Source organism: Microtus pennsylvanicus, chromosome 8, assembly GCF_037038515.1.
Source record: "Microtus pennsylvanicus isolate mMicPen1 chromosome 8, mMicPen1.hap1, whole genome shotgun sequence".
Lineage (NCBI taxonomy): Eukaryota > Metazoa > Chordata > Mammalia > Rodentia > Cricetidae > Microtus > Microtus pennsylvanicus.
In genome coordinates, this window is record NC_134586.1 from 14,859,881 (window position 1) to 14,885,697 (window position 25,817).

General features: G+C 47.8%; 1 protein-coding gene across 4 annotated transcripts in view; it reads right to left on the reverse strand.

The window, feature by feature from the left end:
* The window catches only part of Fam234b (family with sequence similarity 234 member B), a 40,464-nt gene extending 18,039 nt beyond the window's left edge, over nucleotides 1-22,425 (reverse strand). Inside the window, exons 1-5 of one of the 4 annotated variants that reach the window (XM_075982489.1) lie at nucleotides 22,235-22,425; nucleotides 10,283-10,684; nucleotides 7,354-7,482; nucleotides 3,818-4,009; nucleotides 1,792-1,922 (exon numbers count right to left, since the gene is read on the reverse strand). In XM_075982489.1, the coding sequence (XP_075838604.1) occupies nucleotides 1,792-1,922; nucleotides 3,818-4,009; nucleotides 7,354-7,482; nucleotides 10,283-10,684; nucleotides 22,235-22,271 (891 nt within the window). In that variant the 5' untranslated portion in view covers nucleotides 22,272-22,425. Of the gene's footprint in view, nucleotides 1-1,791; nucleotides 1,923-3,817; nucleotides 4,010-7,353; nucleotides 7,483-10,282; nucleotides 10,685-21,865; nucleotides 22,070-22,234 lie in introns of those variants that run through there. The other 3 variants (XM_075982490.1, XM_075982491.1, XM_075982492.1) reach the window with 3 other exon arrangements.
* Between the last annotated feature and the right edge of the window lie 3,392 nt (nucleotides 22,426-25,817).

Consider the following 25,817-nt stretch of genomic DNA (forward strand, 5'->3'; position numbering starts at 1 on the left):
CCCTTCTCCCCAACATGCTAGACCACACCAGACCCTACACCCCAAAGCAGGTCCTTCTGTCAAGTTCAGTTCATACTCCACCCAGACCTAAGACTTCCACCACTCTAAACCACAGCCCTAACTACATTCCTTCCCTGTGTCTGTGGCTCCCAGGGCTCCTCATGCTGCTCTACACCTGGGGCCTCCCTGATCATAGATTCTAGCTGTCCCTTCCAGGCAGAAGGGAGACTGTTCAATTATGCGCACACTACTGCTCAAATGAGGAAATTCTGCGAGGCAGCTGAGCAATAGGCCGGTTAGAGACAGAGTTAAGAGCAGGCGAGCTGGTTCTCCAAGGGCCCCACAGTGCAGAGGGTCCTGACAGCCTGGTCCGTGCCCCTCAACGCCACTGGGTGTAAGAAACAGATGGGGCATTGAGACTAAGGCTTCTGGGGCTGGAGAAATGGCTCAGAGGTTAAGAGCACTGATTGCTCTCCCAGGTCCTGAGTTCAAGTCCCAGCAACCACAAGGTGGCTCTGTAATGAGACCTGGTGCCCTCTTCTGGCTTGCAGGCATACATTCAGACATATACATAATAAATAAATATACATATACATAATAAATAAATAAATCTTAAAGAAAATAAAATAAAAAAAAAGACTAAAGTCACCTGAAGCCCCAGCACTAGGGAACAGAGATGAAGATTGTGACGTTTAAAGTGAGCCTGAGCTACACAGGGACTCTGTCCCTAAAAGTCTCAAAACAAAAATAAAAAACAAAAGAACTGGATCTCAGCTGGGTTGTGGGGTCCATGTCTTTTATCCCAGCACTCAGGAGGCAGAGGCAGGCGGATCTCTGTGAGTTCCAGGCCAGCCTGGTCTATAGAGCTCGGGTTAGGTCAGGGCTATCTTTCTTGAGGGAGAAGAGAGGAATCGAGTGACACATGCCATCACTATGGAACATAGACAGACTAGAGCTTACTAAGTAGACCAGGACCAGGCTGTCCTCAAACTTATGGCAATCCTCCTGCCTCAGCTTCCAAGTGCTGGGATTATAGATGTAAGATACCACATCCACACTGGAAGTCCGTCCCCTTATAGCACCTTCCTTTGGTCACTGATGAAACAGAAAGGTGCGGGTCTGATTCTCAACATGCAGCCCAGGCTGACCTGCTGAATTACAGAGGTGCAGCGCCTGTGTGCGGGTGTTGTCGAGACAGGACCTTCTGTGTCGCCAGGCTGATCTCAAGGTCACTGTTTAGTCTGGTCCTTCTGCGTTTCTCTAGGTGTGAAGGTATTACCACCACACCTGAGTCATGTGATACTGGGGACCAAACAAGGGCTTCATGCATGCTAAGCCAGCAACTGAGCTATATTCAAAGTCTGCATCGTATGAGCTTTCTATCAACCCATCCCACTGGATACAATACAGTAAACTAATATTACATTTACAGAGTAGAAAATAGGCCGTTTCTAGGGACTTAATTTGTTAGCTCTACTTTTCCTAAGCTTCCTACATGGAGATATAACTTTCTGCTTTAGACGGGCGTAGGAACTACAGCACTGCTTGCCCAAGGCCATAAAGCTTCAGAGAGATGCAGAAGGAATTTACATATAGGCCATCTGCCCCCACAGCTCTCCCACACCACAGTCCTCAGAACCACAGTGGTATCATGGAAAATGAATTTGGAATGCTCTTGGTTCACTTAACCTCACCAAAAGAATCTATTTCAGCCTAAACCATTGCAGACATCGCAACACTTGAAAGCAATCCCCATAAGAAATTAAAAACCTTTGGAAACAGAGACTATACCTGCAATTCTCCGATGGCCAGCACCACCAGATCTCTGACACCGTCCCCGTCCAGGTCCGGCAGCACCACAACTGGGGCGGCCAAGGTGCCGTTAGACAGATGGTCCGGGTCTAGAGTCCACATGACTTTCCCTGGGGAAGGAGAAAGAGGCAGATCACTTCTGCTTTCTGGCCCAGCAAAAGGCAGCCACAGCGTTTCCCAGCCAGAAAAGAAAACTCAAAGGGCTGAGCAGGGGACAGCAGCCTCTCCCAACTTTTCCCCTTTAGCTTTTGTTTGAGGACAAAAGGAGCGGAAAGCGAGATTCCAAATCCTTGGACATATGGGAATACTTCCATGTAATAACCCCACATCTGGATTTTAATTCATTCCTTCATTGTTTGGTTCCATGTGTGTGACTGTTTGACTGCATGTATGTGTGTGCATCACGTGTGTGCTGATGCCAGGAAGGTCAGAAGAGGGCATCAGACCCCCTGGAACTGATTGTGAGCTGGTTGTGAGCTACCCTGTGTTGCTGGGACCTAAAGCAGGGTCCTCTGCAAGAGCAGCCCAGTGCTCTTAACTGCTGAGCTCTCTCTCCAGCTCCACACACTTGGATTCTGTGTATCAAATAGAGACATCTAAGTCTTCCTGGCAAGTAGGAGCTCACTAACCAGGGCTCAGGAATGTGTCTGTCATGGGGCACTGCAGCCACTAAGGAGGCCACACCAGAGAAATTGCAGAAGGCTTTCAAGGACTTCAGTCCTGACCTCAGACAGCATGTGACTGGTGTGTGTGTGTGTGTGTGTGTGTGTGTGTGTGTGTGTGTGTGTGTGTATGTGTGTATGTGTGTATATATATATAAAACTCAGGCTAGCCTTGATGTCCTTGAACTTCTGATCCTATTTCTACCTCTTCATTTCTACCTCTTCAGTGAGTGCTGAGATTTCAGGCTTATATGACTATGCCCAGTTTAAGTGATGCTGAGAGTCAAAACAGGGACTTTGGGCATGTTAAGTAATCACTCTATCAAGAGATCACACACACACACACACACATTATATATATATAAAAATTCCCCCACTCAGCGGTACCCCACTAACCAAGCATGTCACACCTATAATCCCAGAATTTGGGAGGCTGATGCAGGAAGATCTAATGAATTCAAGGTCTGGGGCACAGTGTAAAACCATGTCTCTGATGAGGGAGGGAACAGGAGATAGGGAGGGGAAATTGTGGTACGTATGTGAAATAAATGAAAAAATTAATAAAAATAAAAAAATATTTACTGAAATTTTAAAAAATTGACCGGACAGTGGTGGTACACCCCTTTAATCCCAGAACTCGGGAGGCAGAGGCAGATGGATCTCTGTGAGTTCGAGGGCCAGCCTGGTCTATAAGAGCTAGTTCCAGGACGACAGCCAGGGTTGCTACACAGAGAAACCCTGTCTCGAAAAACCAAAAAAAAAAAAAAAAAAAAAAAAGTCTCAAAAAGGAGGAGGCAAAATAAAACACCCCACTATGGCACCTCTAATGTGGGAAGGATGTCACATTCCTTCAAGTGGCCCTGTGACAAGCACACTGTAAGGAGACACCTTTATTACACTGGGCTCATTTCCATCACTTTCGTCCTGTGGACCTCAGAGGGTCACATCAACAGCCTCCCCAGTCCAGTTCTTAGCCCTAGCATCCAGTCAGCACCCAGGTTTACACAGGGACCAGCATAATTCAGGAGGTGACACTCCCTCGCCTGTGGTACAAAGAGCGGAGCAGAGAGACTGTTTACAATCCAAGCCCCCCCCCCCCCCCCCCCCACACACACACACACACACGCACACCAGCAGCTTCAAGTTTGGGGAAGAATTTATCTTATCACCAAACAGGTTGCCACAAGAATCTCTGTTAACTCCACCTACCCAAGCCCTTTATCTCCTTCCCTTAACAAACACCTTCTGAACCAGAGTAGCAAAGCTCTCCTCCCCCTCCCCCGCAGGCTGTTTAAATACAAAACCCAGAGGCTCAGAGCAAAGCTCCAGGCCACTCACTCTACCTGTAGTAGCATTGAATGCGCTGAGCATCTTGCGTGTCCCTGTCACGAGGCAGATGGTTTTGGCCATGCTTCCTGGCATCAGATCCAAGCATGTGACATCTTGAGCCTCCTCTGGGAGGGGACTGGACCACAGTGTGCTGCCATTCATCCCGGAAAGACACACAAGATCTGCAGTTGGTTGTGAGCCACCACCTAAAGGCACGCCAGAGAGAGGAGGGTGGGGCAGAAGAGAGGAGAGTCAGGGGTGAGTTTTCAAGACACTTGAAACCCAGAAGTGAATGGTGGCTGCTGAGGCAGCAGCTCACACTGGTGTGCTTAGCTCCCTCCTGTGCTTCTAACAAGGTGTGAACACTGGTGTGCTTGTCCTTCCTCTGCTTCTGACAAGGTGTAAACACAGAACTTGTCATCTCTCCTACCTCCCACCTCGTGGAGGACAAGTGTAAGAGCAGCCGCTGTGGACTTTCCTACAGGGCCTCACCATGTCTCCATTTTGGCAACTTTCCCAGCACATCTGTTTGTCTGTCGGCCACCTTAACCTACACTAAACAGTGGCATCCTTGAAGACAGTCACTAATTTCTGATTTCTCAACTCATTACAGGATGCCTGCTGCACAAAACAGCTGAGCAGAAGATGGGTAAAGCCAACAAAATGGGAGGGGAAAGTCATCTGCTCCCGGGCCTGACGACCTGAAGACCCCAGTCCCCACCACTATTCCAGATTCTCACATGGCAGAAGGAGAAGCCAACTCCTACACGTTGTCCTCTGGCTCCACAAGTGCACCGTGACGCACATGCACACACGCATGCATGCACACACCAAAGGACAGGAGCAACATCCAGAACCCTGAGTAGCGGTTGTTGAAGCGGGGAAAGGCGTGTGCACGAGCACACACAGGCTGACCCAGAATCCACGCAGCATCCGGAGTAAACCCCAACCCTCGTCCCCAGCAGAAGAGGGTGTTTTCAGAACAGGCCTGAAGGTTACAGAGCAGCAGGCAGCAAGGGGGGCTTGCGGTCTGCAGCGCTCTGGTTTGCACTTGGGGTGACAGGATCCAGGTCCAAGGAAGCGGAACCACAGCAGCTCTGACTTAAGAGTGGTCACTATTCCTGCCAGCTTTACTTTTGCTCTCAGGAGCGGACATCTTGACTCATTTCTACTTTCTACTTCAGCCACCATCAGCTGCAAAGCTTTTTCCTGTCCGCCAGCAGTGCTAACTGAGCAACACAGCCTCAAACAGGAAACGGAGTGGCCTGCAGAGGTAGCAATTGGTACTACCTGGTACTGTCCTCTAGACTTTTCCAGCCCGATCCAATGCTTTTCTTCCTGTCACAAAGCCACATATCAAACATGCTTCCAATGGTATTTTTTGTAATACCAGGCGAATGTACGGTACAGAAATCCCTAAAGCATGCCGAGCGCTCACTCTGGGCCTAAATGAATCAAAAGCTCTTCCTAGGATTTCTTCACTCTCTGGGTAGGGTCCTTACATCAGCTGGAATGCTACAGTCATTGCCAATTTAGTACACATCGAGGGCAAATTAGGACCCTGTGTAACTATTACGAAAATGAGGCATTTTTGCTCGTTTTGGGTGTCAGGTGTAACCGAGTCCCAGAAACAGCACGCTCAGCTAGTGTAAACTATGGAGAACTTGACAAGGAGACTATTGATAAAGATGTCTCAGGGTGGAGGACCCCATCAGTGGCAGCGTAGCCCCTCAGAGCTGTCAATGCCCCAGGGACAAAGGAGGGAGAGATCACTGGAATCAAGACAGTTCTCTAACAGGGCTAGCTTGAGACCTGCTATGGTGGTGGTCAAGCCTGTTGCCAGTCTGCTCCAACTCCAGCTGCGAGGAAGCCAGGGAAGTAAGTCCCACTTAGCTACCTGGGGAGCCTATAAGTATCCTCCACATAGTTTAGCCTTCCCGGGGAGGACAAGCCTGAAGAATTAAACTGAAAGGAAAAGGGGAAAGAGAAGCCACCAGCCCAGACACCTGCATGCAAAGGTGCATAAGCCATGACCAACCCTGCCAGGACTGCGAGAGCAGGGTGGAATCAACCTTCACTGTAATTTAGGGGAGTAGAAAACTGGCTGGGGAGATAGCTCAGCTGGTAAAGTGCTTGCTACACATGCAAGAAAGCCTGAGCTTAATCCCCAGAACCCACATAAACAAGCCTGGAGAGGCAGCACATTCTTGATATCACAGTGCTAGGAAAGCAAGCAGGCAGCTTCTGAGGACTGCTACCCAGTTCCAGGCCAGAGAGAGACACTGTCTCAAAATATAATGTGGGCTGTTCCTGAGGAATGACCTGTGAGGCTGGCTCTGCCCCTCCCCCAACACACACACAGACACACACACAGACACACACACAGACACACACACACACACATACACACTGCAGGATATTTGATCACACACACACACACACACACACACACACACACTGCAGGATATTTGATCACACTGTAAAACCCCAGACTGTGTTAATAAAATCAACCTGGGAGTGGAGCCAGCAACTAATTAGCAGGAATTCGCCACAGAAAGTATGGAGGAGCCAGGGAGAGAGAGAGAGAGAGAGAGAGAGAGAGAGAGAGAGAGAGAGAGAGAGAGAGAGAGAGAGAGAGAGAGAGAGAGAGAGAGAGAGAGAGAGAGAGAGGAAGGAGTAGGGAGGGACTTGGACTTTCTTGGTCTTTCTGGTTTGGGACAGCTAAAAAATTGTCTCTTGCTGGGTCTTTGGACAAAAAGGAAGTTGGTGGCTTCTTAGCCTCTGAGCTAGCAGATTTTCACCCCAACATCTGACTCCTGAGTCTTTATTGGTAACTAGCACTATAGAGACTTAGTTAAAAACTACGTTTAGCGACAGCAATAGAGCCAGCACCAGAGGGACCAGAAGTCCCACCAGGCCCTGGAATGAGCGAAAGGTTGCTGATTGCAAGACACAGACATAGTTAAAATATAAGTAGGTTCAGATGCAGCTGCCAAACTGGCTGGAAAACCACACTCAGACCTAATTACTAAAAGCCGTAACCCCAAGGTTGGGGTCACTTCTTTAAACCAGTTTCTTCACTTGCCAGGGTGACCACTCAAAGTCCCTCAAACTTCCATGCACTCTGGTTTCTCCTTCCTTCCTTCCTTCCTTCCTTCCTTCCTTCCTTCCTTCCTTCCTTCCTTCCCTCCTTCCTCTCTCTGTCTTGCCCTTCTTTCTTTTTTGGAGCAGGGGTCACTTTGAGACAGCATCCCTCTAATTCCAGCAGTCCTATAATTCAATATGCAGACCAGGCTGGCCTTGAATTCACAGAAACTGGCCTGCCTTCATCTTCTGAGGGCTGGGATTAAAGGTGCGCAGGTGCACCACCATTCTGGGCCCTGTTTTCATGTGCTGATCTTTATTTACCTCAGGAACTTTCTGATGAGGCACATCACGCACGGTGGACCTGTAGTGACCTGTGGCCTGCAGAGCCTCTCACACACTGTCCCTGGGAAGTTGTCCTTTGGCTGACACCTCCCCCTTGGCAGCCTCCAGATGCATCTCTTACCTCCTTCGGTCCCATTCCTGGTTGTCACAAAGGAGAGAAGCACGTCCCGCAGGCCATCTCTATTCACGTCAGCCAACTCCAGGGGAGACAGGTCCCCGCCTGGCATACACATAATGAAACAAAAAGGGCCTGAGCCAGTTACCACAGACTAGTTCTCTTCTGCCAGGTTAGAAAGAAGACAGATGCAGACACTGCCAGCACCCCTCCCAACCCAGGTGGACTGTCTGTTCCCAAACAGGCAGCAGAAATAAGCATCTCCCTTGGCCCTGCCCAGAACCCTGGACACCATATATAACAAACAGCAGGGGACATTAAGTTAGACTGACTAGAGACCCAGGGAATGATAACGGTAATGTATGGAATCCTGGGGTTTCTGGCCACACTAGACAAGGTATAGTGAAACAACTGGCAACTCAGAAATGCCACAGGGCAAAAGAAGCTCTAAAAAACCTGCCTTCCCTGGCCAGAGGCCCAGGAAGGGTACAGCCCAGCCAGGGAAATTGATTACAGATAATACCAGCCTCACCCCACCCCGCAGCAAAGGCTATAGGACCTGACTTCTGGGTTGTTTGTTTTGTTTTTTTGGTTTTTCGAGACAGTGTTTCTCTGTAATTTTGGAGTCTGTCTTGAAGCTAGCTCTTGTAGACCAGGCTGGCCTCAAACTCACAATGCTGGGATGAAAGGCCTGCGACACTACCACCCGGCTTCTGAAACCTTGCTCTGGCACCATCAAGTCACCCTACCCTCAAGGCCAAAATGGCCATGGGGAGCCAGGACCATCCCACTTGCCAAGGGGGGGGGGCGGCCTGGAGCTCTGCCCAGTCCTGTGGGGAACAAAGATAAAGGAGGATCCCCTCCTTGTGCCTGAGGAGTGAGAGAATGCTTGTCAGACCTGCAGGGAATTCAGTCAAGACTGGAAGCGCAAGCGGGTAGAACCACTTCAGCAAATAATATAAAACCTGCTTAGAAAGAACACACCCGCACCCTCTGACAGACAGCTTTACTAGGCTTCTGCCTTGGGGAAATTTGTACATAACTCTAGGGAAACATAAAAAAAAAAATGTTTTTGGAATCGCTTACTTTTAAAAATGATTGGAAATCATTTAACTGCTTATCAACAACAGAATAGAAAAATAAATGGTAGGATATTCTAACATGGAAAATTAGACACTGGTAAAAATTAATACTCTAGCTACCGTGCATCAGCAGATTAGTCTCAGAAGCATCTCTTTGACGTGGAGTGATAACAGTATTTACCTTGTATACATAAGACCTTGGCTTCAACCCTCAATGGTGAAGGAGGGTCTTCTTTCTATGTGTTGCTTTCATTGGTCAAATAAAGAGACTGCCTTGGCCCTTTGATAGGGCAGCAGCTTAGCTAGGTGGAGTAGACAGAACAGAATGCTGAGAGAAAGGGGGCAGAGACGGAGAGCCGCCATGAAGTCACCAGGTCAGACATGCTGAATCTTTCTCGGTAAGCCATGACCTTGTGGTGACATACAGATTATTAGAAATGGGTTGAATCAAGATGTGAGAGTTAGCCAATAAGAGGCGAGAACTAACAAGCCAGGCAGTGTTTAAATGAATACAGTTTCCATGTAATTATTTTGGGTAAAGCTAGCCAGGAGCCGGGCGGCGGGAAGCGGCCTGCTGCTCTTTTTTACAACAGAGTGGCGCCCAATGTGGGGCATGAACCTATGACCCTGAGATTAAGAGTCTTATGCTCTACCAACTGAGCTAGCCGGGAGGCTGGGAGCCAGGCAGGACAAAAAACAGCCTGCCGCTCCTTATACTACAGATTATATACTACACCTCAACACGGAATAACATTGTTTCCCAGAAAGGTAAAGTCAGTGGCACCAAATGCTATAACCCAGAACCCCAGGTGGAAGCAAAAAGCTGTGCACTCCAAAGTCATCCTCAGCTACACATGAGTTCAAGACCAGCCTATATCTTAGGGGGCAGCTCAGAAACAAACAAGCACAAAACTTGTATTGACAACCCAGGTGTGGTGGCACACAGGTGTGGTGGTGCCCACAAGTGGTGGCACCCCGGTGTGGTGGCACATGGCTATGATGCCAGCACTCAGAAGGCTGAGGCAGCAAGATTGAAGGCCAAGGTCAGCCTGGACTTCATAGTAAGATTCTGTCTCAAAACTCAAAAATGATGTAGAATAAAAGTCACAGAAGACTGTGATTATATTTATATAAAATTCAAAGAGGCAAAGTTAATGAACACACCAATGTGGCAAAACTTTAAAGTAAATTAATCATCAGCTTAAACTCAGCAGCAGAATTGGCAGGGGGGAGGGGGCAGAAGGGCTTATGGTCGGGAAACTCGGAGGTCTCAGCAATGTCCTATCTCCTCAGCTGGATGCTAGACACACCAGCACCACTGTAGGCTGAAGCTGCCACCAGAGAACTCAGAACAGAGCTCAGAGGCACAGCAATCTAGCTTTTAGTTTAATTTCAAACCCTTCACCTTCTGGGCAACCCCATGCACAGGGGAAAGACTGCATAACGCATGTTCATTTTTAAGATTTGGAGGGAAAGCCAGGCACAGTGATGCACGCCTGTGAAACCAGCATTTGGAAGGCTAAGGCAGGGGACTGCCATAAGTCCAGGAACGACCCAGTTTACATTGTGACTTCTAAGCCAGTCAGGGTGATGGTGATGAGACACTGTCTCCAAAAAGAAATTCGGCCGGGCAGAGTGATCCATGCCCTTAGTCCCAGTGCTTGGGAAGCAGAGGCAGACAGATCTCTGTGAATTCAAGGCCAGCTTGGTCTAGGTAGTGAGTTCCAGGCCAGCCAAGACTACAGTGAGACCCTGTCTTAAAAACAAAAGCAAACAAAATGACTTGGAGGAAAACTTGAATGTACTAACGTATGGAAATTTACAGGTTTATGTCTTAAAATCCCGCAACTCACCTCCTTGGGAGCCTAGGCGTCGGCTCCAAGTGCTATGCAGGTCTCTGGGAGGACAGGGGACGAGGAAGGCGCAGAGAAGGACCAGGACCATCGAGATCACTAGCGTCAGCAGAAAGACAGACGTACGCACGTAGGACACCAGGGAAGAGGTAGCCTTCTGCTCCACACCCCCAAGGGGCTCCGAGGGGTAACCCTCTGGGACAACTTCTGACAGGTGTGGCTTCGCAGCCCCAGCCACATCTGCATCTGAGTCCCCTGCATCCGGCAGGTCCCCCAGGGCGCTCTTCCCGTTTTTGACCCCTCCATTCTTCTGCTGCAAGTTAAGCACAAGATCATCTTCGCTCTCGTCACTGTCAGCCTGGGTGAGGGGGTCATACTCCCCGAGGTCTGGGCTCTTCTTCCCTGGAAAGACAGAAGGACAGAGTCAGGGAGAGCCTGGAAGGAAGGAACCTCACCTGTGGTGACATGGAAGCAAAATCACAACTACAACCAAAAAACCCTAGCTTTACATCACTGCGACCTTAGTGACCTTCTGTATAATTAACTGTCAATACGGGAGCCCCCAAGGGGGTCAACCGCTCTAGAACGATTTTCTTTCAGGGCTAAGAAAATTGAAAACGACGTGGCAGAAGCAGAATACACCGTTAGCCAAGCTATTCCAGGCCTGGCCAGATACATGCTGTGTGTTTGCCCACGGGAAAACTAAGACAAGGACTTTGAGAGCACAAGGCCAGGCACAGTGGCTCACACCTTTATCAGTGCTTGTCGTGAAGCTAAAACAGGCAGGCTGCATGAGTCTGAGGCCAGCCTGGGCAACAAGGCAAGATCTGCCTCATGAGCTATCAATAAGGCTGGGGGAGGGGAGTGCTTCCTGCCAAGCCTGACGACCTGAGTTCAATCCCCAGGGCCCACACAACGGAAGGAAGAAATTTACTTCCATGAGCTGCCATCTAACCATATACATAAAAAATTGACCGGACAGTGGTGGCGCACGCCTTTAATCCCAGCACTCGGGAGGCAGAAGCAGGCGGATCTCTGTGAGTTCGAGGCCAGCCTGGTCTAGAAGAGCTAGTTCCAGGGCAGGAACCAAAAGCTACAGAGAAACCCTGTCTCGAAAATCAAAAAAAAAAAAAAGACTCTGGCTCATAAAAGTGTGTGGGACTGGAGATATGGTTCAGTGGTTAAGAGCACTGGGGTTTGATTCCTAGACCCATAAGGTGGCTCACCACGGACGACAACTCCAGTTTGTCTGCAGCCCTCTCCTGGCATCCATGGGCACCAGGCACACATTTGGTACACAGACATATAAATAGGAAAAACACCCATACACAAATTTTTTTTTAAGAGAAGCAAAAAACACAACAGTGGTTACCAGGCTCAGTTGGATGGAAAGATAACGTTCAAAATTCTGTAGCACAACTGATAACTATGGTTGTCCCTGTGAGTCCCAGGGATTGAACTCAGGCCGTCAGTCGCAAGGGTTTTCACCAGCAGAGGCATCTTGCCAGTCCAAGCATCTGTTCCTCTTAGAAGCGTCTTAATTTGATCAACTGTCATTAATAAAGATGGCTGTGGCTCTTTCTATTTTTAATTTTTGTATTCATTCACACACGCACGTATTCACTCAGTCATTCCAGGCAGGGACTCACTGGGTAGCTCAGGCTGTCCTTGAACCTGTGGTGACCCTCCTACCTCAGCCTTGCCGGTGCTGGGATTGCATGTGTGCCCCACCACAGCCAGCTAGAGGCTGTGGCTCTTAATCAAACTTTCCTCACACCTAAGGCTGGTTCCTGCTTTAGATTTTCTCAGAGACATGATGCATGATTGTTCCTGGTAAACTTCTAGAACAATTCTCTTCTGTATGCTGTCTCTCACTGGGTGTCTGTGGTTTCCCGGTTGTTTCTATGGAAACAAGATAGCAAGCTGAAGATGTTCTCAGAATTGTCCCGCGATTTGAATATCCTTTATGAGGACCTTTCCGTAAAAGTGTAAAAACTGCTGTCTGAGCATGCATCCTGGCAGAGGCGGCAAACCTATGGAAGGAAGCTCGTCCACACAGGCTGCATCCTGCTTCTACTCAGTCTCTACACTGACTCTGAGAGATAAATTACAGGGCAGCTTGGGTGCATCCCCACACCGACTCCTGGCTCTCACAGCAGTGACCTCGTCAGGCTTGGCTGAGAAGAGACTTCCTCTCTGGAAACTGGCAAGCTGTGACCAATGAGAGTTCACGTTAAACCTTTAATTCTGAAGAATTAAAAAGGGAAAGAAGTCCAGATTGTGCTGAGGAAGCAGCCCTGGCTCAGATCTTTGTCTTGCTGATGTCTTTCTAGAAACCACATCTGTGTCCTAAGACAGAGAGGGGGGCCAGGTGCAGGGGAGACCTGGAGGATACAGTTTAGCATGTGTTTGATAAAGGCTGACTAAACACCACTGCACAGGATAATTCTGCAGCATTTAGCAGTTTGCACAAACAGGGAAGCACTAGGGAATGCGGCAATCCGTCAACTAGAAGCTACTCTTTATTTTCATTTGCAAGGTTATTAATGTTGAACAGTGAAGATTGGATTTGGTCTCTTGTTTGTTTTCAAGTTGGCTCTACCTTAAACTGTGCCCTGATTTCCTAAATGCTGAGGTTACGGTTGCATCACCAGGCTTATCTTGCAGTTGGCTCTCTTTCTCTCTCTTTCCCTCTCACATTCTCTCTCTGTCTCTCTCATCTGTGTGTTACAAGTTTGTGCATACATGTATATCTGGATGCATTTGCCTGTGTGTGGCCATGTGGAGGCCAGGGGCCAAAGTCCAGGTATCTTCCTCCGTTGATTCTCACCCTACTTTCTTAGACATGTCTCTCTCTAAAACTGATCTGGTCATTTTGGGCTAAGATGGTTAGCCAGCAAGGCCCCCCCCAAATCCACCTATCTCAGACTCTAAGAACACCGGAGGCAGAAGCAAGAGGAGTGAGGATCAACCCATAACTGAGGCCAGCCTGAATTACTTATCGAGTTATCAGACTGCATGGTAAGCCTCTGTATTAAAAGACAAATAAAATTTTTAGGAATACTCCTGACAGGAACTGTTAAGACGGTTCAACAGTCAAGAGCACTGGCTGCTCTTCCAAGGTACCCGGGTTCTACTCCCAACTCCCACAGGGTGAATCACAGCTGTCTAACTCCAGTCCCTGCAGGTCCCATATCCTCTCCTGACCTCCATGGCCATGCATGCATGTGTTGAACATACATACATACAGGTAAAACAGTCAAGTACATAACAGTAAAAATTTTTTAAAACCAAAAGAGAGGCCAGGTGGTGGTGGCACAGGCCTTTAATCCCAGTACTCGGAAGACAGAGGCAGGAGGATCTCTGTGAGTCTGAAACCAACCTGGGAGGGGGTAGAAAGAGTGGGGGCTGGAGAGACGGCTCATCAGTTAAGAGCACTGGGTTCAACTCCCAGCACCCACATGGTGGATCTCAGCTGTCTGAAACTCCAGATCTGGGGGATCCAATACCATCTTCGGGCCTCTGAGGGAGCCAGAAACACATGTGGTTCACAGACATCGTAGACAAAACAACCATACATATAAGATAACTACATGATTGGGGGAGGTTGTCGTTTTGTTGTTGGTTTGGTTTATTTTTGTTTGTTTTTGAGACAGGGTTTCTCTGTGTAGTTCTAAAACTCACAGTAGATCACACTAGCCTTGAATTCAGAGATCTGCCTGCCTCTGCCTCCTGAGCATTGGGAGTAAAGTGTGGGCCATTACCACCCAGTCTGATAAATAAACAAATTTAGGTTGAGTGAAATTTTAAAATCTATTTAATCCCCATTCCCTTTCACAGATCCAGCAAGCAGTCACTCAGCACACAGTTGAGTAGGACAGTGTGAGGAGCCCACTTATAAGGATTATGTAAGAAAATATACACTCGGCCCTTTGTGCGTGGCTTATTGTCATACTCAATCAATTTAGGCTTCTATTATGATTGTCTAAATCCATCAACAGTCTTTGCCCAGGCTTCTCATCTCCAAGTTAAACTCCTCCATCTCCTTCAACCCATAATTTGAAGGAACAGTTTCGGGTAATCCTTCTTTGCATACAATGTGACATACTCACAGTTTTTTTAAGTAGGGTTTCTGGAATTGACCACTATTCAAGGGTGTGGTCTGACCACAGACAGGACAGAACCAAACCATCATGTTCCAGATGGTTTAGTGATCCGGTAAATACTGGTAGCTCTTGGCAGCTTCATCACACACCAATCCTCCTAAAACTCCCAGGGATTCCGAACTGCACCCAGGTTACCCAATGGCCTTACCACTGGATTTTGAGCAATAAGTAAAAAATGTAGAAGCAGCATTGCCTCAATCAATCTTGTCCGTCTTTCCCTCCCAACGTTCCCAAAGAAGTGAAACTGTCAAAGTGAAATCACTAACAAAATACCAGCTAGCAGATCAACTGAAGGCAATTCACTTTTACCAAGACTTACGCTAGAACGGGGAGGAAGGCCCTGGCGACATATGCTACAATATGCAGACAATTGTAGCAAATCTAGAGAAAATAATTAGTGGACTTTCTTATTAGTGGAAAATAATTAGTGGAACACACACTTCTAATTAATAATGTCAGAGGAGACATTTCTGTCATAGTCCCTTCCTTAAAACCAGGAGAGGAGAAAGACAGAAGAAGAGGAGGAAGAGAGAGGGAGGTGAAGGAGGAGTGAGAGGATGGGGAGCAGAGAGGAAGGAAAAAACAACACACTCCCAACACACCATGCATGAACAATTGCTGCCAAATTCATGAAACTCTATCCCCTCGAGGAAACAAGTAAAAGTAACATGCATCAATACTTGAACAAGGAGACAGAATCCACAGAATTGATGGTGACCACACTGTGATAATTGAAAATGTTGCCAGGTGGTGGTGCACACCTTTAACCCCAGCACCTGGAAGGCAGAGGCAGGCAGATCTCTGTGGGTTCAAGGCCAGCCTGGTCGACAGACTGAGTCCTAGGACAGCCAGGGCTACAAAAATAAACCTTGTCTCAAAAAATAAAAATTAATCTCTCCAAGAAACAAGCTGAACAGAAACTAACTGAGGCATCATCAAATCCTGAAGAGGCTGGCTTCTTTGACAGACAGAGGCCAGCTATGCTGTGGGATAATCTTTCTGTACACTGTAAAGATGCATCTCTGCCAAGGCACCTTCTACGCTAGGCAGGAGAGGATAGGTGGGACTTCTGTGTAGAGAGAGGAACTCTGGGAAGAAGTGAGGTGGGATTTGCCAGCAAGACATGGAGACGTTGACCATACAGTATGGAGGGGAGGTAACAAGCCACATGGCAGAATGTAGATTAATAAGAATGAGTTAATTTAAGTTATAAGAGCTTGTTAAAGCCAGGCGGTGGTAGTGCACACCTTTAATCCCAGCACTCGGAAGGCAGAGGCAGGAGGATCTACTATGTGAGTTTGAGGCCAGCCTGGCCTACAAGAGCTAGTTCCAGGACAGGTTCTAAACCTACACAGAGAAACCTTGTCTTGAAAAAAACAACAAAACAAGTCTCCATGTCATTATTTGGGAACTGGCAGCCCAAAAGAAGTCTAACAAGACTTGGCACCCAGCTGGCAGCTGGTGAGCTACTCACCAAGAGACCAGGTATAAATGCCTCTGCAACATGGGCCCAACAACTTCTGAGAGCTGTTGCTGGTAAATGTGGCTCACCACTGGTGACCGAGGGCATGAGGCTAGGCTCTTACAGAAAGTCTGTAAGCTACAAGCTCTGACAGGAAGCAGTTTAGGTATAAGACTTTAGATCCATCAAGATAGGATAGATAATAGAGTATTTTCTCCAAATCTGCCAAATACAAATGAATTGGACATTGTGAATGTAATTCTTACTTGATATTTGTTCTTATTGCATATAGTTTTACTAAGATGGAGTTAAAAATCTTTCATTTTTATTTAGAGAGAAAGGGGGAAATGTTGCATGATATTTGATCACACCGTGAGACTGTGTTAATAAAATTAAACTTGAATCAGGGGGCAGGGCCAGCAATTATTTGACAAGAACTAGCCATTGAGAATATGGAGGACCCAGGATTTGATAGAGAGGCGCAGAAAGGAATAGAGAGGGACTTAGAGATGTTAGGATTTTTTCATAAAACACGAGCTCTCTGCCAACGCAAAAATCCCAATCAAGCCAAATTACAACAAGCCAAATTAAAATATTTCCAGGTTTAATGAGATTCCTGCACTCTCCGGTGGCCCCGAGGGGGAACCAGGAGACTACTCCTTTGGGAGTTATCTTAAATACCCTGTGGGAGTGGTCCTGATCCCCCCCCCAGGGAGGAGTCAGGATCTGATGTGCTGGGATGTGGAGTCCAGACCAATACAACTCTCAGGCCTGGGGGCTGGAGGATATGCTCCCAGCTTAACACCTGCCTTGGCTAACTGCTACCATCTCAGTCAGTAACCCAAAAGAAAACAGCTACACCATCAAAACAGGAGCAGTCTTGAGAAAGGAGCCAACATTAACATTCACTCCCTAAGACACTACGGAGTTCTAAAAATACTTAAGAAAGGCTACCACAAAATACAGCGAGTACAGTCAGGAAAAGAACATCTGGGAGCTGGGAGGAGCAACTGGGGATAGAGAATAGAGGTAAGCACTGCCTACGCAAGCATAAGTTCCTGGGTTTGCCCTCATCACTGCTGCGGGGAGGAGGGCAGATCAATCCGACCATTAGATGAAAGAAATTTTAAACTATTTTCCAGTGGATTCCCCCCAAAAATAGTATCATCTTTTCTGAAATAAAGACCCATAAAAAGATGTAATACTTCTAAGAAGCAACTACAATTCAGTAAAAAAGATAAAATATCAACAATAAGGTATCAAAACAATGAAGACAGAAATACCTCCCATTTTCTGGAGGAGGACACTGAGGTTTAAGCATTTAAGAAATTGGCCCATAGCTAAAGCGCAAGTACATTCAAACCTAGGCAGTCTGACTTCAACAATGGCTACTCCTAACTCCCAAGGCTTTCAAAACAGACTGTGTGGTGACTGTAAGCCCAGCATTCAGCAGGCTTCGCAGGAGGACCCAGAGTTCCAGGCCAGCTTGGGCTGTTTAGTGAGTTTCAGACCAACCCTGGCCTCTAAAAGAGATCCTGTCTCAAAACACTCAAACCAGGGCTGGAAAGATGGCTTGATGGTTAAGCACACACTCTGCTCTGCCAGAGGACCCGAGTCCATTTTGCAGTTGCCAGGATCCATTCCAGGTGGCTCACAACTGCCTGCAACTCCAGCTTCAGGGGACCTGACGCCCTCTTCTGGTCTCCACAGGCACAGCACTCACAGGCGCAAACCCACACAGATAAACATAAAACTCAAACCAAAGTTTTGAACCCTAAGAAACTGACCGATAGAGAGATATGTATAACTGAAGAGGAGAGAAAATGGAGCATAACACAGTATTTAAAGGTGATGCAAAAGAAGGATGGAGAGAGATTGCAATAAAGCCACACCTAAGTGCAAGAACAAACAGCACAGAGGCCCGAGAAAACCCGGTACAGGATAATTCTCACAGAACATCCCAGTAAAAGTGCAGGACTTCAAGGATGACAACGGAAGGGCATAGCATCCGGCTTACAGTGAAGGATCGATTTTCTAACGATGATGGACAAAAGTCAAACTGGCATTTGGTATGGGGGAACACGTAATTCGGGAGGCTCAAGAGTTTGAGGACAGTCAGGGAAAGGACCAGCGAGATGGCTCAGTGGGTGCCAAACCTGACAAACCCGAGTTCAATCCCCAGGACCCCCTGATAGAAACTCCTTTCCTGCCTCTGACTTCCACATGTGTGTCGTGAGTGCAAGCCCTCTGCTGCCCCCCAGACACACTAAAAATATTTTTTTAATAGGTTAACTTCACCTAGGTGTGGAAGCATATGCCTGTAATCACTACTTGGGAGGTAGAAGCAAGAGAACCGGTCTGGCATTGAAGTCATTCTCTGTTGCGTAGTGAGCTCCAGGCCAGCCTGGGCTGCATGGGCATTGGGGAGGTAGTAGTAGGACAATATCTCCAAAGTCGTCCGAGGAAGAACTTAGGGTATAAAGTCCAGGACCTCTGCAGTATGGAGGCCAGCACACCAGAGCACAAAGCGACCATTGGCTGATGCCTTGAAAGCTCTCAGACATGAGGGCCAATTCAAGAGCAACCTTTGGAGCATGATAAATATTCGAATTTACATTAACACAGATAGTATGAAAACAAACTTTGGCTTAGTTATTATAGAATGCAAGTTAACTAGACAAGGTTTCTTTTTCTCTATTTACAAAAACGAAACAGAAATGGGCAGAACATGAAGCCCCTGACTAGCCTCAGGCCACACTCAGACCAGACAAGAGTCTGTGCTTCACAGTCCAGAGTCGCAGCACTCACTCTGAGTGCGCTGCTTTTGGTGAGCACCGAGGTGTGTGTGTGTGTGTGTGTTTATGGTGTATACATGTATATGTATGTGCGATGTGTAGCACACGTGTATGGTGCACAGGTGCATATTGTATGTATACATGTGTATATGTATGCACAGTGTGTGTGTGGTGTATGGACACTGTGCACACAGATGTGTGTGCCCACATGCCAGGAGGGTAGCAGGTGTCCTGTTATATTGCTCTCCACTTTGCTTTCCTGGAAAAAGATCTCAAACTGAAACTGGAACGAAGTTGGTGGCCAGCAAGCCCCAGGAATCCTCTTGCCTCTAGCCCTTCAGCACTGGGGTTCTAGGCACATGTGTAGCAATGCCCAGCTTTTTATGTGGGTACTAGGGATTCGAACTCAGGTCCTCATGCTCGTACAGCAACCGCTCTTACCGACTGAGCCATCTTCCAAAGGCCCAGGTTTTCAGTCAGTGAGATGTCTGCAAAGAGGGGCTAGAGGATCACTGAGTAGTTAGGAGCATGCGCTACACTTGCAGGACCTGCACTTAATTCCTAGCACACACATGAGACAGCTCCAGGGGAGATCCTATGCCTCTAACCACCACAGGCTCCTGTGTACACATGCACATACCCACACACAGACAAGGGCATGCGCGCACACACACGCTTCTATAACTGTATTTCTGTCTGCAAAGATTACAAGAGAAGGCTCTGGTTTCATAACACAGTGATGTAAAAGCTTCTCACAGGCACTGCTTTCCTCCCGGGAGACTGAGACAGTGACTCAACAGTGTTCCCAAAAGGTGCAGTGGAATCGTTCCTGTTCCTTCCTGCGAGGGGATGCAACCGCGTTACGCCCAGGTGTGCTTAGGGAAACGCACTGAGACATATGCCACCCTGTGCCACCCTCTACCTCAGCTCACACTGTAACTCACACGTGGGACGGGATACGTGCCTGTACCAAAGTCAACAATTCCCTGTATGGCTTAGTTTACCTAGAGGCCCGGTCCTCTAAGTCACATCCCATAAAACAAACCACAACAATAACACTGTACTCAAACAGTCCCTTCCGTGTTTGACCTTTAAACTTTAAAACTAAAAAAACATATACCTAAGAGATAAGCTGTCCTACTGGCTTTATGAATGTCACATTGTCCCTCTGTTACTTATTAACCTCGTGCCTGGCACAGGAGCCAAATGCCTTCCCATCCTGAGCTCAGTGAAAGGGTTCCAGAGGATGAACTGCATCCCCAGCAGAGCTCGGTCCCTGTGTCACTCACCGCTAGATCAGGTCTTCCCCGTGTTCCGCCCCCATAAGTTACTAACGACCAAAACAATAGCTGGTGTGCAAGAAGCTAATTAAATTCCTAAGAATAACTCTCTCTTTTACCATCCCAAATAACCCTGTGAGATAACTATGCAATGCAGCGTGTGGCATGTTGAGAATGTTCGTGAACAACACTATTATTGCAGATGAGGAAACTAAAGCTTAAAGGTGTAAAGCAGCTAACCAAGTGAATCCCGGAGCCTGGCTGGGGATGAAGCCCAACCAGCAGCTTGTACACCTAGCATGCACGTACAAGGCCCTGGATTGGATCCTCAACGCAAATCAAAACAAATCCAGCCAAATCCAGAGTCTGGCTCCTGTTCGTAGCCACCATTCCATTTGCTTCCCCCACACAAAAAAATACCAAGAGGGCTACCTAAGAGCACAGTAACCAACAGGACCAGAGACACAGCCCCAATTACAAGGTATCCAATAACAGCTTTGAGAAAGTAACTTCTACCTAATATAAAAGCCACAAATTGTATTTTGGGCAGTGAAGAAAAGGGGCAAGGGAAAGACTAGGAGAAAAACAAGGAAAGAAGTGGGGTGTGGCTGAAGAGATGACTCCTCAGTGGATAAGAGCACTGGTTGATCTTCCAGAGGACCGGAGTTCAATTCCCGGCACTCAACGGCAGCTCACAACTGTAACTCTAGTTCCAGAGATTCTGACACCCTCACAAAGACATACACACAGGCAAAACACCAATGTACATTAATTAATTAATTAAATAATTAAAAAGAAAAAAAGAGTCCACATCACATATAGGGCAAGGCATATAGATGACCAAAGAACTACAACTCAATACACCAAAGAGTGCGCTGTGTGCATTGCATTCTCCAAAGTGATCAGCCAAGATATTCCTGAATTATTTTTTAACATTATTTTGAATAGTATACAAAATGTCGGGTTTCACTACACTTTTACACACGTAGAGTACTGTGTTTTTCTCATATCCATCTCATTATTCTCTCTTGTTCCCCTCCTCTTGAATACTAATAACATTTCTTTTCTGTGATGGGGATTGAACTTGGGTCTGTGTGTGTGTGCTAAGCAAGCACTCTACCCCTGATCTAACCCCCTTCCTGCAGTTTTATTCTCAGAGACTAACAATCATCTATGCTGAAATAAAACAAGGGCTCCAAAACAAATAAACAAGAGAAGCTAAAAATGCCTGGCATTTAATTATGTCTTTGAGAAGACAGCATACAAACAGGAGGGTACTTTCTTCAGGGTAAATGAATCCTGCAGGGAAAAAAACGTCTCTTTTAATTTCAGTATTATGTACGCATTCCAAGATAGATCTTATCAATGTTCTTTTCAGTGTTCCAAGCTGCCCCTGAAGGGGGGAAAGATCTAAAGACACGAAGTCTCGGGTCAGCTAAGACACAGGGCTGGTTTCAAGGTAGCAGAGTAGAAACTCTTTGAGAACAAGGGCCCTGAGTCCCACCAAAAGCCTCAAGCTGGGCATCAGATACCCTTTTTAACATGCCAGGGAAAGCAATTGCTTCTCCTCTTAAGAGATCAGCCAAACAAACAAACAAAAAAAGCCTTACGACTGCATGTTTAAATTTTTAAGGAGAACAACAATTTTTTTCGATAGCTCTAAATGCTTAAAAATTGCTAACGACAGGATAGCTGCGCCTTGGTTCAAACAGCATAGCCCCCTGCTGTGTGACCCCGTGCGATTCAATTAGCCATTTTCCTAATCTCTTCGCCTTCCTCTTCCACCCAGGAGGAAGGCGAACACCTGCCCCGGCTGGCTCGCTGCTGCCAGGCGGCTGTCAGCAAGCGGAGACGCTGTTCCGCCCAGGCCACTCACTTACAGTCCTGCAGCCCCCGGCTCCCCCTCTGGTCCAGCCCCAGATCGCAGCAGCGAGTCCCGGCGCTCAGGGAAGGATGCTCCGGTGGCCGGCCCTCACTGGGAGACGGCGGTGTCAGGCTCTCTGACCTGACAGTCACCGTCGCGCCCCTCCGCCCCCGACCCGGCCCCGCGCGCCTTCAGCAGTCTCTGCCCCGGGAGTCCCCAGGAGTCCCCAAGTGTCCCCGAGCGCCCCCGACCCACACCCCCGCTCCTTCCCGTCCCCCGAGCGCTGCAGCCCTCCCGGCTAACAGCCAGGCCCCGCCGAGCCTCGTCCGCCCCTCTCCCCAGACCAGGCCTCCCCAGCGTGGTCGCCGGGCTGCAGACTCCTTACCCGGGAGCTTGAGCGCTCTGGACAGCACTGTCGCCATGGCGGAGGCCCCCCGTGCGCGTGCGCGCGCCGCGTCCTGCCGGGAAGTGTAGTTCGCTGCGGGCCGCGCGTGGGGCCGCGGGCGGGAAAGGTGTGACTTGCAGCGAGCACGGCTGGGAGGAGGCACCCGCTACCGCCGGTCACCGGCTCGGCGGCGCTGGGCCGGGCGGAGCCACTCTTTCTCAGCAGGCGGTCCGACCGGTGTGCGGAGAGCATGGAATGAGATAGCCGGTAGTTAGGGAGGCGAGGGCTGGGAAGTTCAGTTCGCGTGGGTTTGGAATTGACAAACTGGTTTTGAAGCCTACTTGTGTTAGTTACTGCCAGGGCCATCTTGGCAAGTCAGTGAGCTTTGGCTTTGTCCATGTTTTTGAGACAAGGGTCTTAATGGGAATTGGCTTTGTAGGTGAGAATGACCTTGAACTCCTGATCTTCCCACCCCCACCCCACCACCTCCAAACCTCAGTATTACAGGCACGTGACAGCACACCAGGTTTCACTTATTTATCTATGGCCAGGTGTGGTTGCGCATGGTTTTCCTGGACAGACCACGGTGGTGGTACATGCCTTTAAAATTCCCAGCACTTGGAAGGCAGAGGCAACCTGGTCTTCAGAGTGATTTCCGGGATAGACAGAGCTACACTGAGAAACTCTGTCTCAAAAAGAAAAGGTATTTATTAATTTGTAAAGTTACATATATTTGAGATCATTGTAGTACGGACTGGTATTGAATTGGCTGCGTAGTTGAAACTGGCCTGGAACCCCTGATCCTCCGGCCTTTACTTTGTGCACGCCGGAATTACAGACATGCAACACCACACCTGGCTGGCTCTCTTAAAACGAAAATGTTGCTATCTCCTTCTTGCTGAGAGAATTAAATGATACTATCCTTTTAAAGCACACAGCTCCTGTGGCTCTTTTCCCCATCTTAAGTGTGGATTAAAGTGGACAGAGGCTCTGACGTGGGTTTCTTGGTCTCGGGTATCCATTTACACTCTACAAGCTGCTCCTGACTTGCAAGGTCAGGCGAATAGGAGCCGAGTGGTTTCCCTCCCACAGGCACCAAGAGATCGTTTTAGTGCATGAATACCGAAAGCATTACAACAGCTTGAAGCTGGAGCTTCTCATTTATCTACCATCTGCTGAATGCCGATAACTCCTGTTCTGAGAGTCAAAAGTGCAAAGCCCTGAGCACCGGAAACCAGTGTTTCATCAGTGTCTGATGTCCTTTAGATTGATGTCTTATTGGGTCTCACTATGTAGACCAAGCTGGCCTGGAATTCAGAGATCTACCTGCCTCTGCCTCCCGAGTTCTGAGATTTAAAGATGTATACCACTGCGCTGGCTTGCTATTAAAGGTTTAACTTTTTAACTTACCGAGTAATAAAATTAGTAATTTGGGGGCTAGAGAGATGGTTCAGTGGTTAAGAGGCCCAGCACCCACATGGCAACTCACAACCATCTGTAACTCCACCAGTGCCCTCTCTGGCCTCCTCGGGCATCAGGCACATACATGGTACACAGTAATACATGCAGGTAAAACACTCATACACATAAAAATAAAGAAAAATGTTATTAAAAGGAGTCACCACACCTCACAATAATGATAATAATGGCTTAATGAATTATGTGTTAATTCTTTTTTAATGTTTATTTATTTTGTGTATGCATGTGTGTGGGTACATGCATACTTTGGAGGACCGGGTCTTTCCTTCCACTGTGTAGGTGACAGGAAATGAACTCAGATCAAGCCTGACTCTAAGCTTCTTTACCCACTAAGCCATCTCACTGGTCCCTGATGTGTTAATTCTTGCAGTGATCTGTAACTGAAATATTTACATTTTGCCAGCTTCTCTGGATATGACTAAAAGCCTTATTTTATGTCAATGTAGGTCATCCAAGAAAAGAAACACTACAAGTCACAACAAACCAGTAGCTGCTTGCCTGATATCAGAGCAGCTCATCAGAACACAGAGAAGTGAAGACTGGTGTCGGTGACCCTGAGATGTGAGAAGGACATAAAGGACAGAAACTTAAGCACCTGGAACAGGCTGAGGTGGCCCAGAACAGGAAGTCAGACACAGTAGAGAACAGAGAAGAAAGAGACTCCAAGAGTGCCCCTGCTTCTGGAATTGGAATGAGTTGAAGCTGTGCATATCACAGTTTGAAAACTTTACAGCCAGGCTTGGTGACACAGGCCTGCAAAGTCAGCACTCAGGAGGCTGAGGCAGCTTGGAGCTCCAGTTCATTGTTAGCCTGGGTTATCCGAAAGACACTATTTCGGCAGGCAGTGGTGGACGGTGCCATTAATCCCAGCATTCAGAAGGTAGAGGCAGGAGGATCTTTGAATTCTAGGACCAGCCTGGTCTACAGAGTGAGTTCCAGAACAGACAAGGCTATGCAGAGAAACCTTGTCTCACAAAAAAGAGACAAGAGAAAGAGAAAAGAAAGAGAAAAGAAACAGAGAGAGAGAGAGAGAGAGAGAGAGAGAGAGAGAGAGAGAGAGAGACTGTCTCAGTAAAAAACACATGAGGATGTAGTAGTAGTGGTTCTCAACCTGTGGGTCAAAACCCCATTGGGGGTCACATATCAGATATCCTATAAATCAGATGTTTACAATTCATTACAGTCATGAAGTCACAGGGAAATAGTTTTATGGGTGGGGGACTGTATTAAAGGGTCGCAGCATTAGGAAGGTTGAGACCCACTGATCTAGGGAGATGGTTCAGTGTGAAGGGCTTGTTGGGCAAGCATGACAACCTGAGTTCAGATGGTCAGTGCCACATAAAAGCCAAGCATGGTTGTGTGATCCTGTAGCCCCAGCATTGGTTGGGGGCCAGGAGGATCCCGGTGCTCTCTGTCCAGCCAGACTAGCAGAAGCAGTGAGTTCCAGATTTAGTGAATGTGCTGCTTAGGTTTTGTGTCATTGTCATCTTGTTGTTTGGCAACTTGACAGAAGCTCAAATCTGGGAAGAGGAAACCCCAGCTGAGAAAGTGTTTCCATCAGACTCATCTATGGGCAAGCCTGCGGGGCATTTTCTTGATTTATGATTGCTGTGCATGTGTGGGCCCAGCCCCCATGAGACAGTGCCACCTCTGGATAGGTGGTCCTGAGCTGTATGAGAAAGCAGACTGAGCAAGTCACGGAGAGCAAGCCAGTAAGCAGCATCCCCCACTGGCCTCTACTTCAGTTCCTGCCTCCAGGTTCCTCCCTGCTTGAGTTCCTGTCCTGACTTCCCTCAGTGATTGACTGTAACCTGGTGGGGTTGTAAGACGAAGTAATCACTTTCTTCCACAGATTGGTTTGTCTCATCACACCAATAGGAAGCAAACTAAGAAAAAAAAGTGGAAAGTAAGATAGATGAAGATACCCCAGAACAACCTCTGGACTCATTCCTCATACACAGTCACACACACACATATGCACATGGATAAACCCCGCACAAAAACGTAAACTGTAAGGCTTCCCCAAGTGCCGCATGTACCTAGCAACCCAGCTTTGGCCAAGAGTTTGCAGAGGGAAGCAGATGCTGAGAGCCCTCGACCTCCC